At 43.4% G+C, this 16,777-nt stretch overlaps 1 protein-coding gene across 3 annotated transcripts in view; it reads left to right on the top strand.

Annotated features, from left to right (window-relative positions):
* VPS8 (VPS8 subunit of CORVET complex) overlaps positions 1-16,777 on the top strand; it is a 350,033-nt gene that overhangs the window by 197,001 nt on the left and 136,255 nt on the right. For all 3 annotated transcript variants that reach the window (XM_077448451.1, XM_077448450.1, XM_077448449.1), the window contains 3 exons: positions 12,612-12,759; positions 14,089-14,178; positions 14,420-14,471. In XM_077448451.1, the coding sequence (XP_077304577.1) occupies positions 12,612-12,759; positions 14,089-14,178; positions 14,420-14,471 (290 nt within the window). The remainder of the gene's footprint in view (positions 1-12,611; positions 12,760-14,088; positions 14,179-14,419; positions 14,472-16,777) is intronic.

Here is a 16,777-nt window from a genome sequence, read left to right as displayed (position 1 = left end):
AGCTGTGAAGCCACAAGGCTTCACTGCCGGTTTACCTTAGTTAGGATGTCAGCACCTGGACCCTGAAGCCAAATAATCAGCTTGGGTGAGGACAGGGCTGTGTCCCTGGACAGATAAGTGTCCTTATATTAAAAGTCAGCAGCTACAGTATTTTTTTGGCGGAGGGGGAGACTGGGGGAGCTCCTCATTAACCACTTCAGCCCCGGAAGAATTTACCCCCTTCCTGACCAGAGCACTTTTTGTGATTTGTCACTGCGTCGCTTTAACTGACAACTGCACGGTGCGACGTTGTACCCATACATCCGTTTTTTCCCCACAAATAGAGCTTTCTTTTGGTAGTATTTGATCGCCTCTGCGGTTTTTTGATTTTTTGCGCTATAAACAAAAAGAGAGCAACAATTTTTTTTAAAAATCAATATTTTTTACTTGTTGCTATAATAAATAAATATACATTTTTTTCCTCAGTTTGGGCTGATATGTATTATTCATATACATATTTTTGGTTAACCACTTTCAGACCGGACCATTTTGCTGGTAAATGACCAGAGGTCTTTTTACACTTTGGCACTGCGCTGCTTTAACTGGTAATTGCGCGGTCATGCAATGTTGTACCCAAACGAAATTTGCGTCCTTTTCTTCCCACAAATAGAGCTTTCTTTTAAAGGTATTTGACTGACTCTGCGATTTTTATTTTTTGCGATATAAACGTAAAAAGACCGCAAATTTTGAAAAAAAATGACATTTTCTACTTTTTGTTATTAGAAAAATCCAATAAACTCAATTTTAGTCATACATTTAGGCCAAAATGTATTCAGCCACATGTCTTTGGTAAAAAAAAAGTCAATAACTGTATATTTATTGGTTTGCGCAAAAGTTGTCACATCTACAAACTAAGGTACGTTTTCTGGAATTTACGCAGCTTTTAGTTTACGACTGCCTATCTCATTTCTTGAGGTGCTAAAATGGCAGGGCAGTACAAAACCCCCCCCCAAATGACCCCATTTTGGAAAGTAGACCCCCTAAGGAAATTGATAAGTGGCATGTTGAGCCCATTGAATATTTAATTTTTTTGCCTCAAGCGATTGAATAATGACAAAAAAAATTTTTTTTTTATTTTTTTTTACAGAAAGTTGTCATTAAATGATATATTGCTCACACATGCTATGGGCATATGTGAAATGACACCCCAAAATAAATTCTGCTGCTTCTCCTGAGTACAGGGATACCACCTATGTGGTACTTTTTGGGAGCCTAGCCGCGTACGGGGCCCCGAAACCAAGCACCGCCTTCAGGCTTTCTAAGGGCGTAAATTTTTGATTTCACTTCTCACTACCTATTACAGTTTTGAAGGCCATAAAATGCCAAGATGGCACAAAACCCCCACAAATGACCCCATTTTAGAAAGTAGACACCCCAAGCTATTTGCTGAGAGGCATGTTGAGTCCATGGAATATTTTATATTTTGCCACAAGTTGCGGGAAAATTACAAACTTTTTTTTTTTTTTTTTTACACAAAGTTGTCACTAAATGATATATTGCTCACACATGCTATGGGCATATGTAAAATGACACCCCAAAATAAATTCTGCTGCTTCTCCTGAGTACGGGGATACCACATATGTGGTACTTTTTGGGAGCCTAGCCGCGTACGGGGCCCCGAAACCAAGCACCGCCTTCAGGCTTTCTAAGGGCGTAAATTTTTGATTTCACTTCTCACTACCTATTACAGTTTTGAAGGCCATAAAATGCCAAGATGGCACAAAACCCCCACAAATGACCCCATTTTAGAAAGTAGACACCCCAAGCTATTTGCTGAGAGGCATGTTGAGTCCATGGAATATTTTATATTTTGCCACAAGTTGCGGGAAAATTACAAACTTTTTTTTTTTTTTTTTTACACAAAGTTGTCACTAAATGATATATTGCTCACACATGCTATGGGCATATGTGAAATGACACCCCAAAATAAATTCTGCTGCTTCTCCTGAGTACGGGGATACCACATATGTGGTACTTTTTGGGAGCCTAGCCGCGTACGGGGCCCCGAAACCAAGCACCGCCTTCAGGCTTTCTAAGGGCGTAAATTTTTGATTTCACTTCTCACTACCTATTACAGTTTTGAAGGCCATAAAATGCCAAGATGGCACAAAACCCCCACAAATGACCCCATTTTAGAAAGTAGACACCCCAAGCTATTTGCTGAGAGGCATGTTGAGTCCATGGAATATTTTATATTTTGCCACAAGTTGCGGGAAAATTACAAACTTTTTTTTTTTTTTTTACACAAAGTTGTCACTAAATGATATATTGCTCACACATGCTATGGGCATATGTGAAATGACACCCCAAAATAAATTCTGCTGCTTCTCCTGAGTACGGGGATACCACATATGTGGTACTTTTTGGGAGCCTAGCCGCGTACGGGGCCCCGAAAACCAAGCACCGCCATCAGGCTTTCTAAGGGCGTACATTTTTGATTTCACTTCTCACTACCTATTACAGTTTTGAACGCCATAAAATGCCAAGATGGCACAAAACCCCCACAAATGACCCCATTTTAGAAAGTAGACACCCCAAGTTATTTGCTGAGAGGCATGTTGAGTCCATGGAATATTTTATATTTTGCCACAAGTTGCGGGAAAATTACAAACTTTTTTATTTTATTTTATTTTTTCACAAAGTTGTCACTAAATGATATATTTCTCACGCATGCCAAGGGCATATGTGAAATGACACCCCAAAATAAATTTTGCTGCTTCTCCTGAGTATGGGGATACCACATATGTGGGACTTTTTGGGAGCCTAGCCGCGTACGGGGCCCCGAAAACCAAGCACCGCCTTCAGGCTTTCTAAGGGCGTTACAGTTTTGAAGGCCATAAAATGCCAAGATGGCACAAACCCCCCCCAAATGACCCCATTTTGGAAAGTAGACACCCCTAAATTTACGGGTACACTAGTTGAGACTAGGTAATAAATGGCAGGTGCCCTGAAACTATAAAAAAAATAACTAACCAACCAGCGTCACCTGTAACAGTTATATGGTGATCACTGGTGAAAGGGTTAACTAGGGGGCAATCAGGGGGCTTTATGCGGTAGTATATGGGGGTCCCTGGCGCTATAAAAAGCTGCGGCGAACCTAAATACCTACCTGCCTAACTAGCGTCACCTGTGACACTAATACAGCGATCAGAAAAACAATCGCTTATTAGGCTGGGTTCACACTGGAGCGATGCGGGAACGCCACGAATCCGCGGCGGGTTCCTGCATCGCATGCCTCCCGGTGGCAGTTCACACTGCCCTATGCGAACTGCTGGGAGTGTCAGTGAAATGTTAATGACACCCCCAGATCAGTTCGCATATCGCAGTGCGATCTGCAAACTCGGATCGCATGGTGTGAACACCCATGCGATCCGATTCTGCTGCGGACCAAAAAAAGGGTCCGTGCGAGTTTGCGGCGGGTGCGGCGGGTGCAACGCGAATTCAGCCATACTATCTGTATGGCTGAACTCGAATCGCACAGAGATCGGATGTGATTTGCACTGCAGTGCGGTGCGAATCACATCCGTTCTCATAAACCGCTGCAATGTGAACCCAGCCTTAGTGACACTGGCGACGGGGGGTGATCACGGGGTTAAACCTTTATTGGGGGGTTAGGGGGGTACCTTAGAACTAAAGGGGGCTAACCCTAACTGCCCTAACAGTTATTACAGTCACAAATGACACCCGCCGGGTGATCAGGGGGTTAAACCTTTATTAGGTAATAAATGGCGGGTGCCCTGAAACTATAAAAAAATAACTAACCAACCAGCGTCACCTGTAACAGTTATATGGTGATCACTGGTGAAAGGGTTAACTAGGGGGCAATCAGGGGGCTTTATGCGGTAGTATATGGGGGTCCCTGGCGCTATAAAAAGCTGCGGCGAACCTAAATACCTACCTGCCTAACTAGCGTCACCTGTGACACTAATACAGCGATCAGAAAAACGATCGCTTATTAGGCTGGGTTCACACTGGAGTGATGCGGGAACGCCACGAATCCGCGGCGGGTTCCCGCATCGCATGCCTCCCGGCGGCAGTTCACACTGCCCTATGCGAACTCCTGGGAGTGTCAGTGAAATGTTAATGACACCCCCAGATCAGTTCGCATATCGCAGTGCGATCTGCAAACTCGGATCGCATGGTGTGAACACCCATGCGATCCGATTCTGCTGCGGACCAAAAAAAGGGTCCCGTGCGAATTTGCGGCGGGTGCGGCGAATGGCTGAACTCGAATCGCAGAGATCGGATGTGATTTGCACTGCAGTGCGGTGCGAATCACATCCGTTCTTATAAACCGCTGCAATGTGAACCCAGCCTTAGTGACACTGGCGACGGGGGGTGATCACGGGGTTAAACCTTTATTGGGGGGGTAAGGGGGGTACATTAGAACTAAAGGGGGCTAACCCTAACTGCCCTAACAGTTATTACAGTCACAAATGACACCAATGCAAAAAAAAAAAAAAATGCATTGGTGTCACTGTGACTGGGGGGGGCAGGGGTAATTGGGGGGGTGATCGGGGGGTAAAGGGGGGGTGTGAGTGTGCCTGGCATGTTCTACTGTGAAGTGTCCTCTCTCCTCGGTGCCGGAACGAAAAATACCGACACGGAGGAGAGATTACATCACTTCCTCTCCTGTGTTTACATTACAGGAGAGGAAGTGATGCAATGCTTCACTCCCATTCGTCAGGAGCGATCGCGAGGGCGTGGCCATGAATGAATGGCCGCCCCCTCATCCCGGATCGCTCCTGCACGGATACCGACCGCCGCTGGCACGGGGGGGGGCCCGATCGGGCCCCCCACCCGCAGGAAGGCAGGGACGTACAGGTACGCCCATATGCCTGCCCGTGCCATTCTGTCGACTTACATCGTCGTGCGGCAGTCGGGAAGTGGTTAAAAAAAATTGTAATAAGCGTATATTGATTGGTTTGTGCAAAATTTATAGCGTCTACAAAATAGAGTATAGTTTTATGGCATTTTTATTTTTCATTTTTTTTATTAGTAATGGCAGTGATCTGCGATTTTTATCGGGACTGCGACATTATGGCAGACAGGACACTTTTGACACTATTTTGGGACCATTGTCATTTATACAGCGATCACTGCTATAAAAATGCATTAATTACTGTGTAAATTACAGTGGCAACGAAGGGGTTAACCACTAGGGGGCGGTGAAGGGGTTAAGTGTGGCCTAGGGAGTGATTCTAACTGGGGGGGGGGGGGGGGCTACACCTCACATGACAGAGAGCAGTGATCTCTGTCCTGTTTCTAGGCAGAATGAGGAAATGCTTTGTTTACAATTGCGGGCACCTGCTTCTTAAAGGGGACGTGCCTGTACGTCCTTTTGCCCACCAGTGTCATTCTACCAACGTAAATCAGCGTGCGCCGGTTGGCAAGAGGTTAAAGGGATAGTTCACCTTTACCATAAAACCGCCTATGCAGATAAGAGGCCTCTGTAAATAAAAACAAACTGTGCAGCTCTGACTAAAGTTAAATAAAGCCCTTGCTATAGGTGTAGACCATTCACATACCTAATAAAGCTTAATGGGAATATTCCCAGGACTTTGCTAATTACTCCCAGGATGTTGCTAAGTGAGGCCTGGTCCTCCCTGCTCACCTCCACCATCAGGAGTGAGCTCTTAGTTGCATAGTTTAGTAAGGTTGAATAAAGACACCAGTCCATCCAGTTCAGTCTGAGTGAGTGTCCACAATTGTCCCTATCCCTGCACATTGTGTCTCATCAAGATGCCCCTCCATTATATATTATTTATTTAAGGTACCCATATATCACTGTCAATTTACGCAGCGCACCACACACACATTGGTCCCCACACCCAAGGAGCCCACAATCCAAGGTCCCCAACTCACATTCATATGCTAGGGCCAATTTACCTACCAGCATGTCTTTGGAGTGTGGGAGGAAACTGGAGTACCCAGGGGAAACCTATGCAGGCACAGGGAGAACATACAAACTCCATGCAGGTAGTCTCATGGTTGGGATTCGAACCAACTACCCTTTTTACTGCTAGGTGAGAGTGCTAACCACTACACCACTGTGCTCTCAAATGCTGAAATCGGAGCTACTGCATCAGGGGAGAGAGAGTATCTGAGGGGGTTTGAATCAAAGAAAGAGCTCACTCTTGTGCTGGTGGAGGTGAGCAGTAAGGACTAGGCCTCACTTAGCAATGTCCTGGGAGTATTCCAGACAGGCTACATAAGGTATGTATATGGCCTACGCCAACAGGAAAGGTGGTATTCATCTTCTTCTTTTTTTTTGGATATTGGATACAGTAGAATTTAGATTTTTTTTGTTTAACACCTTCTAAGGTTTTATTGCTGTCTGTACCCCTTGTTAGAATCCTTCTCTCTCCTGTATATCATTATCATCAAAAGTGAAAGTAAAAGCGAATTCCAAATGCCCTCTCTCCCACCTCTACTCTGAAGCCAGCAATGGGATCACGTGACCAGACTGGGGCACCCTTGGGTTAGGTAAGTATAAGCATCTTTCCTTTACAGGGTAGTTGGTATAGGCCTTAAAGTGGTTGTAAGCCCTTACAGACCACTTTAATCTACAGGTAAGCCTAGATTAAGGCTTACCTGTAGGTGCTTGAAATATCTCCTAGATCTACATGATCTAGGAGATATTTTCAAATTGCCGTACAGCAATTTCTTCTGCTCATGCGCCGGAGTTAGAAGGGGCACGCTGTGACGTTTCTAGCTCGGGTCATACCGTGACTGGCAGCTCCCGCGCGCATGCGGGGGAGTGACATCACGTGACTCCGGCCAGTCACAGAGCCGGAGTTCGCGGCGCTGGAAGGAAGAGAGGCGAAGAATGGTCGCTTGCTGCTAGCGAGGAAGACTGGGACATCCCGGGCTTCTCTTGCAGTTAAGCGTCACATAATAGGCTACTATGCGATGCATAGTAGCCCATTATTATTATTATTATTATCGATTTATATAGCGCCAACAGTTTACGCAGCGCTTATGTTTTATGCTTTACCTTTGCAGGGAAACAAAGAGGAAGTAAAACCCATCAGGGTTTACTTCTTCTTTAAAGTGGAGGTGGGAACAGTTTTAAGGTTAGTTTGGTTTTGACCAGACTTCCACTTTAATTTGCAGAGATTACCTGTTCTGGCTATGTCACAGGACGTTGAGGTAAATCTCACCAATGGGGCACATATGGCAAAAAAAAAAACTGACAAGGGTTATATACTATATCCAAAGTGAAAAAAGAAATTTTTTTTTGCCTATAGTTATACTTAAAGTAATTAGATTTCAGTAAATGTATGCTTTAATTAACTGTGAATTAAAAGCAGTGCACATTGCTGAATTGTAGCATCTTCTGTTTTAAATCTCTATACTCAAACAAGTAGGAAAATAAAACCGTAGTAAGAAATGAAAATAAATCAGTAGTAAGAAATTTGATTTTTTATCTTTGCTTTGCTCTAGGCCAGAGCCTTTTTAGGCCCTATTATTATTTAGCAGCATCTTCATGTTCCGCTGTTCTCTAATTAGTAAAATGTGAGAAAGCTCAAATTTGCCACAGGCTATACAGAACACTCAGAAATTCGTTTTAGAAGCTACTTTTGCAAATTTTTGTAAGAAGCCAATTTATTGTCTTTATGCAGTGTATTTACTGTTGTCAGCATTGGTGTGTGGGAAGAATTGTTTTCTCCAAGTGCCGTGGGTGGACATGTCAAGTGTGTGCCCGGAGACAAGGTGGCATTAGAACAATCTCTGCCTCTCTTTCTCTGTCTCAAGCTTTATCTGCAAGCTGCCAGATAGATCCGCTACTATAATAGCCATCTCCCCAGAGTCCCAGCTGGCTGCCACTGACAACATATCTGGGGATACATTGAAGTAACTTGTTGATTTTATGTGAAAATAAAGTTTTTTTAAATATTTATTCAATTACCTTTCTTTTTTTTTTTTCTTTTTACTGGCACCCTGTATATAACAGGATCATGTATTATTTCATCACGAGGGACCCTGTTTTTTCTGTGTCATGTGAGGGAATGGTATTAACCACTTAAGCCCCGGATCATTTGGCTGGCCAAAGACCAGGCCACTTTTTGCGATTCGGCACTGCGTCGCTTTAACTGACAATTGCGCAGTTGTGAGACGTGGCTCCCAAACAAAATTGACATCCTTTTTTTCCCACAAATGGAACTTTCTTTTGCTGGTATTTGATCACCTCTGCGGTTTTTATTTTTTGCACTATAAACAAAAAAAAAACAAAATTTTGAAAAAAACGCATTATTTTTAACTTTTTGCTATAATAAATATCCCAAAAAAATATATAAAAAAAACCCTCAGTTTAGGCCGATACGTATTCTTCTACATATTTTTTGTTAAAAAAAAATCGCAATAAGCGTATATTGATTGGTTTGCGCAAAAGTTATAGCGTCTACAAAATAGGGGATAGTTTTATGGCATTTTTATCAATATTTTTTTATTTTCTTCCATCAGGGGACACAGAGCCATAGTAATAACTATGTGGGTTATATCGGCGTATCAGGTGCTGGACACTGGTACACCCTTTAAGGCGTGAACTTCCCCCATATAACCCCTCCCATTACTGGGAGTCCTCCGTTTTTTCGCCAGTGTCTAAGGTGTTGGCCACGTGTAAGGATGTGTGTACTGAGCTCCACGGGCTCCTTTGATGAGAGCCAGCCATCCTGACTGGTTCCGTTCTGATGTCTCCATAATGGACTAAATAAACGGTACACGGGCCTCGTCAACCGAAGACACGAGGTTTTGCTTGCTAATGCTTTTAAAGCTGGGCCCTGGAATCCAGTACTTTTTGGTAGTAAGGCCAATAAAAATTTACTGGCAGGGCTTTCTCGCAGGTCCAGGAATGCAGTATTACCTGAGTGTTCCTCAGTTCCTGAAGCATCCTTTCAAGGTCTCGGAGCCTATCGTGAAGGGTGAAGATTGGGTTTTTTATCTCTGATAAAACCCTGCGCCGAAGAAAGGTAGGGGAGATTTTCTCAGGAATCTCTCCTTCCGTGTATTGTGTTGTCATGTCTGTGTCGCCACTGGAGGCTGTATTGAGCACTCACCATTCTGACACTGAAAACAGCAGAAGCTTTCACTGTCCTTTCCGTTCAAGCCAGCTCAGATCCTCAGGTATGAAGGGGGTTTCTGATCACTTCCTGGGCCCCCAGATTGGCGATTTTTGACTCCTTGAATACCAGCCAGCTTCCTCTTTTTTTCTTATAAAAAAAATTGTATTTTGGGGCAAATCGTGGCCATTTTACCCCCCCCCCCCCCCCGCCACCAGCCGCCATGATGCTAACGCTCACACACTTCCCTGTTGAAAGAGGAAGGGGGGGCATTTTCACACAGGGGCATGGCTAAACAGCGTCAGACAACGGCCACACGTGGAGGAAGTCATTTAAGCTACAGGAAAAGCTGCAGTCTGGCAGTGGAGGGACAGAGCAGAGTGGTTTCTGGTCAGGTTTGGTGACACAGGCATCCCCCTTTTGTTGACAACATTATACTCTATAGCTAGGACTAATAACAGCTTTTGTACTGTACTATATTCTAGCAAGTGTAACATTCTTTTGCTGGTACTGCCTCTGCTTTGTACTGTAAGCTATGAGTGACAAAGGGACCAGGAACTCCTCTAAGGGTTCTAAGGGGTTAATGGTATACAATAAACTAAAAACCCTTCCAAAAGAATGTCTTCCTCACCTGAAAGGTAAAAAAGAAAAATACGGACAGTCAGATGAGCCGTCTAGGGTAGAACACTTCTGTCCCTGTATATTTCATACAAACTGTTTTTTTCTTCTACCGTTTAAAAGATTATTGCTATGATGTCTCTCCATAGTAGGACTAAACATATCAGATTCCCATCTAGTCCTCAGGGCCCTTTTGTTGAGGTGCAGGAGATCAGTTAGCTCTTCCCAAATATTGGAAGATACTTATTTTTCCTCTTCAGGGATCCTAACAGGGAGGGAGTAGCCGCACAGGTCAGGTGTTTGTCTACTCCCTTACTTAACCCTTTTTTTGCCTGCAGCACAGGCTCTTTAGGTATCTGCATCTAATAGCATTCATTTGAACCTCCCCCACCTGGGGATGGGTTTTCTATTCATGCATAGCTATGTATTCTGAATGGGAACATTTCTATGAAGAAATGGGGAGTTCCAGCTATTAATGCTGCAATCACCTCAGTGAGCAGAGTCTCGCATGTCCAGTGGATAATGCACTGATGCTAAAGGATCCAGCAAGTTAAGGTTGGATTTTCCTTTCAAAGACAAGATGTCTTTTGCTGTTCTGGCTGCAATTGGAGTAACTCAGTCCATTAACCCTTTAACATCTGCTCCACTATTTTGGTGGAGCACATTTTGAGTCACGCCGATGCATTGGAAGATGGATGGACTCCAAGGGGTTAAGGAACAGGTGTGAGATACCTGAAAGTTCTGCCTGATCAGCAGGCCCGGCAAGGGGCTGGTGTATTTGATGCACTATGTCTCACAGATGCTATGAAGGACTTGATCGTTTAAGCCTTATTGCTTATACTTGGACTAGTGCATTTTTGCAGAGGTCCGCGGCTGAAATATTAATCAGCCGAAGTACCAGGTGAAAACCCTTAGCCAGTCTGTGTCCCTTTCTGGGGTACGACTATTTAGAATGGATAAGTACATCCAAAAGGGGTAAAGCTCTCTTTACCAGTAAAAGGAGGTTCAGACCGTTCTCCTTTAATCGTGCAGCCTCCCCTATGCCTTAGTTCCCAGGGGCAGCAAGAGGATCTTGGGCATAAAGCCCATAAAGCAGAATGCTAAGGCCTTCTCATGAAGGAGCACCCCCACTCGTTCAGGTGAGGGGAAAGGTGCTGCAATTCTCAAAGTCTGGCAGGAACAATGTTAAGAGAAGAGGGAGTTCTGCGATTTTCTTCTCTAGGTTACATCTAGAGTTTCAAAAGCCCGGATGGCCCAGTCGGCTTTTCGATCTGAGGGTCCGGGGGTTCGGGTCCTGTTTGGGTGCTGCCTGTGGGGTCCTTGGGGCTGCTGATGCGGCAGTCTTTATGCAAGAGTGTCCTTCTCCTCAAAGAATGCTCCTAAGGTTCCAGAAAAAAAAAAGGAAAGAAGAGAAGTCTCTCTTTCTGCCCTCTGGATCAGCTGTTATCCCAGTCGTGATGTCAGGGATTCCGTTAGTGGAACAGGAGTTTTTTGGCTCAAACCTTTTAAGGTCCTGGAGCCAAACGGAGAGGTAAGACCCATTTTAGATCTCGAAGATCTGAATCAGCACTTGAACATCCGATCCTTTCATAATTTGATTGGCTGTGTCCATCCTGCAAGGAGGGGAGTTGCATATCTCCATGTGTCATAGTTTCTCGCTTACTAGAAATCTCTGGGGTTTGAAATATAAAATTATTTTTATAAATCGTGGCACTGCCATTCGGCTTAGCCACAGCACTGCGAGATTTCTGAAAGATTCTGGCACCTCCTTTAGCCAGGTTAAGGGCTCAAGGCATAACAGTCCTAGTCTATTTTTAATAGATCATTCAGTCTCTGGTCTAAAAACAGAGTCTGATCTCAGCTGTAGATATCTGAAATCTCTAGGTTGGGTTCTCAGTCTAGGAAGATTCTGCTTAAAACCATCAAGGAGGTTACTTGTGGGCTGGTTATAGATACCATACAGAAGAGGGTATTCTTACCACAGACATGAATCAGTTCCATTGTAGGACTAATTCATCTTATCAGGAAAGGAAAATTCCTTCATTCGGCGGCAGGAGATTTTTAGGGCAAATGTTGTCTCCTTCAGGGCCGTCCATTACGCACAGTTTTATTTAAAGACACAGAGGTCCCTCCCTTCTTCTTCTTATACACTTTGATTGCTTGGCTACAAAACTGATGACTCCCAGTAATGGGAGGGGTTATATGGGGGAAGTTCACGCCTTAAGGGGCGTGCAAGTGTCCAGCCCCTGATACGCCGATATAACCCACATAGTTATTACTATGGCTCTATGTCCCCTGATGTACATAAAATAAAAGGATTTTACAGGTAAGCTGTTTTAAAAATCCTATTTTTTTTTACTAGTAATGGCGGCGATCAGCGATTTTTATCATGACTGTGACATTATGGTGGACATGTCTGACAATTTTGACATATTTTTGGGACCATTGGCATTAATACAGCGATCAGTGTGACTAAAATTGCATTGATTACTGTAAAAATGTCACTGGCAGTGAAGGGGTTAATATGTATCCTAGTATGTATTCTAACTGAAGGGGGGGGGACTGTGCAGGGAAACTAACAGATCGCTGTTCATACTCTGTATGTGCCCCGAGCGATCGTGGGAGCCCGGCAGCGATCGACACTGCCAGGCACTCGCATCGGCTCGGGGAGTGAGTGGGGGTGCAAGCTCGCGACACCTAGTGACCGCTTACTAACGTAGCATAATGGCAATTTGCGCAGCCGAACCATGCTGCCACAGTAAAACTGCAGTGGCTGGTCGGCATGCGGTTAATGATTTGGTGGCAATAGGCTTAGTTTGTACAAACTGGATCAAATATTTCATATTTTTTGCTTTGCTTCAATTTATTAATAATGTTATAATATTTTTTTAGGGATGGTGTGCAGTTAAATCCAGAGCTTCTGCAGAATCAGCCTCACGTCACAGAGCTTTTCATAGACCTGATGTGTCAGTATGATCCTGGGCATGTGACTTCAATGCTGCAGATCCTGGAGCATTACAGATTAGAAGAGACCATTCAGGTGAGAATAACTGTTATTTTACATTTTCCTTTAAAGGAAGAAACATAAGCAATAGTGTAACCATGCTATAAGTGTTGTGTCAGCCAACACATTTTAGCAGTGAACATTTTTTTTTTAGGGTGGTAGAGATTTCCACTTTGGTTGACTTTGCTTACTGTACTGAAGTCCAGTCATTCAGAATGGTGCCTTCAGACACCGGTGGATTTTCCCCCAATAATAGAACTGCTGCAAATTAAATCTAAAATGTCAACTGTTTATTATTAATTCAGGTAGTTGTGGAGATGTTCATACACAAAGTAGGATGAGAGGAAACACGGAATTGAAGTTTGCCTTAAAAATTTGAATATATCGTATTGGAAATGTTTTGGATGAAACGACACAGAAAGATGAAAAACAGTATGTTGGCTTCATGAGAAGTTTGGTGGACTAGAGCTTGAGATCATCCCCTCTGATGTCATATCTGGTTCATAAAGGAAAGCATAGTTTCAGTAGGTCTTCTTGAACTTCCCTTTCATAAGGGTCTCTGAAATTCTAGAATTCAAAGAAAAGTCTCTTGGCTTAATCTTGGTCATACACTAATCATCCACTCTGCGAAAAAAAACCCAACATGCTTCCATTCACACCAATGACATTTATCAATGGATCTTCCCTTGGTATTATATTCTGCCAGTGCTGGCTATCAGAATGCCCTAACAGTGCCTACAGCTGTTTGGCTGCAGGCTCTGTTCAGCCAATGATTTTTGATCATGAATTGAGGTTTGAGGAGCTGGTAGGGCCACTCACTGTTAGGCCACTCTTAGTGTATGGCCAGCTTTAGAAGAAAAGTCACAGGTAGAGTGGAAGTAATGTAACTGCAAAATATTTCCCATCTTTTGTCAACATTGATGAAAGTTCCTCTTGTATGTGGTCAGCCGAATTCCTCTAGGGATCCAACAAATCAGTATAACTACTGTGATAACACATTATAAACATTTTCATTTTAAGGAAAAAAAATATAAATAACAGTAGCTTTCTTATGCTTCTGCTCACCCAGATCCCTTAAATGTAATAGATATTAGATAGAAGCCTTGACCAGTATCAGAATCCAGTTAGCAGCTCTGCTTTGGATGTCTGTCTCATAAATACCTTCAGATCACTTGCTCACAGCTTAGGTATTTGGTCACATTAGAAGTTTTTGTGTTAACCAAAACAGGGTTTTCTGAAGGCTGCTTTGTGACATCAATTTCGTTTGAGGAGATTGGGTGTTCTTCACTATATACTGTATACTATAGGTCTGATATGTGTTTTGGTAAAGAGACAGTTTAACAGCATATTGTTTTGCTTTTGTAGATTGCACAGAAGCATAATAACCATGAAACCTTGGCTTACCTCTTGGAGAAAAAGGGAGATATCCAGGCAGCTTTTGAAGTTATGCTTACGGTAAAATCAGCAAACTTCTTTTACTTGAACTACTATAATACAATTTTTCTCTCCTGGTCATTGACCTCATCACGGGGTGCCTGATTTTTCTTGTTTGCAAAAATGTGTATACAAGTTGATTTTCATACAAATTTTATGGTTTATATATATATATATATATATATATATATATATATATATATATATGTTTATATGTTTAACCATAGTGTTTAATGGAATTTTGTTACTCTCTTGTGTCCAGAGGCTGCAGGAGAGACTTTCAGCACTGACTACAGATTTTGTTGATGGAGGCGGTAAGACTTACTCATATATCATATTATGTAACAAATATGAAAAATTAGATTAGTGTACAAAAATCATAAAGCTCTATACTATACATGAGGATTTTTACTTAACTTCTTAGAGATCATTCAAACATAGTACCTGCACCAAAACCAAGGCAAGTAAGAATGATACTGTAGGCAAAAACTTTTTTTCATTTTGGATACTTCCCCATCTGTCATATTGCCCCATAGCCAAACAGGAAGTGAGAGGAAATCCCTGAAAATTAAGGTAATCACTTGGGGACCCCCAGGTCACCACAACTAGAGTCCCAGTGGAAGATTTACCTTCTAATAATTTTCCAGTGACAGCCTAAAATTTGGGATTTTATTTCACTTCATAATGGTAAACAAGATAAATAGAGAGAGTGAATCTTCTTAACAGGGGCACAGAAAGCAAAAAAAATAAAATCTACAACTGATAGTTCTGCACTCTATCCAAAACTATAAAAATAAAAGTTTTGCCTTTAGTTATACTTTAAAAACTAGTATAGTTGTGTACAACTGTTTAAAGTTTATTAATACAAATTGGAACCTAATATGTCGTAGAGTTACTTTGCAGAGCTAAGCAACAGGTTTAATGAACTTGTCGCCAACATACATACCTTCTTTGCTATGCCAGTATGTACAGCCTTCAGGTACAAACAATTGAAACTCTTAGTAAGTTCCAGCTTGGAACCTTTCCAGTTCTACGGACTTTTTTCTTGTGTCAGCCCTCCCTTCTCAGTGCTCAGGTTGCTCAGCTGTCAATTGCCATCATTCATCGTTCCACAGTGGTTCACCTGGTGATCATTTCCTGCTAGTCAGTCCAGCCCGCAGCCAGCCCCTTCTGGCTATTTAAACTGCCTGGTTCATTCCTTGCGTGCCTTCACCTTGGTCAAACATATCTGGAGACTCTCTGCTGTGTTCCTGTTGAAGACGTGCCTGGCTGACATCCCTTCTGGTTCCTGATCCTGTCTGCTGCCTTCCGACCACGCTGATCTCTGGCTTCCTGATTCCTGGGCAAACCCTCTATGGGAGATGCAAAAATCCATTGTTCTGAGTTACCCTGAGTTTGTGGCTTTCTTTAAAAGGGTATTTGACTTTCCCGCATGCTCCACTTCTGCTGCCAAGACCCTCATGTCCATCAAACAGAGTACAAGAACTGTTGCCGATTACGCCATTTCATTCTGTACTCTGACAGCAGAGGTCACGTGGAACAATGAGGCCCTCATGGTTGCTTTTTTTCATGGTCTCTCTAACTTCAAAGATGAGATAACAGCCCGAGACATACATACAGATCTGGAGAGGTTGATCACAGACACTGAGAGAGGCATTCCTTTAAGGAGCGCTTGCAGACGCCTCCTGTACATTTGGCTCCGAGCTTTGCAGTCCCACCCTTGCCTCTCTCATCTGCCATGCCTCTAGTACTGAGTCCGCCAGTGAAGTAGAACCCATGCATTTGGGCTTCACACGTCTCTCTGCAGAGAAGAGGGCCTTTAGGAGGAGGGAGAGATTGTGCCTTTATTTTGGCTAGGCAGGTCACTTATTGAAGTCTTGTCCTACCCGTCCGGTAAAAGCTTGCACGTGAGGTCCTGTAGGGGACAGACCTTAGGTGGCATTGTTACGTCCCCAGTTATCCCAAAGGATAAGCCTCTCGTTCCAGTCACCCTTTCTTGGTCTGAGTCATCCATCAAGACACAGGCTCTAATCAACTCTGGAGCTGCAGGCTTGTTCATAGAGGGTGCCTTTGTGTCTAAGCACTTGATTCCGCTGCACCTTTGTGCCACTCCACTTGCCATTGAGGCTATTGATGGGAGACCTCTACAGCCTGCCCATGTGACTCATGAGACTGCTCTGTTAACCATGGCCGTAGGGGCTCTTCACCATGGATAATCTGATTCCAAGTAATTTCTTCACCTCATTACCTGGTGGTGATTAGTTATCCTTGGTTACAGAGGCACAAACCCTCATTCGATTGGCATCATGCTGAGGTTCATTCCTGGTTGCCACAATGCAGTAAAACATGTTTTCAGAAAGTGGCTAAGGTCTTGTACACCTCTTCACTCTCCTCCTTGCCAGAGGCGCACCATGAATTTAGCGATGTCTTTGACAAAGGTCAAGCCAGTAGTTTGCCTTCACACTGGTCATTTGATTGCGCAATTGACCTTCGACCTGGTGCCATGCCCCCCTCGTGGCAGGGTTTACCCTTTATCTGTCTCGAGGTATAAAGCCACGGAGGACAATGTTGATGACACGCTTTCTCCAGGGGTTTATTGGCATCTCCTGCTGGTGCTGAC

The sequence above is a fragment of the Lithobates pipiens genome, unplaced genomic scaffold, assembly GCF_037356315.1.
Source record: "Lithobates pipiens isolate NorthernLeopardFrog02 unplaced genomic scaffold, aLitPip1_a1.2 Scaffold_22, whole genome shotgun sequence".
Taxonomy (NCBI): Eukaryota; Metazoa; Chordata; class Amphibia; order Anura; family Ranidae; genus Lithobates; species Lithobates pipiens.
Note: the sequence above shows the minus strand (reverse complement) of the source record. Positions and strands in the feature narration are given on the sequence as shown.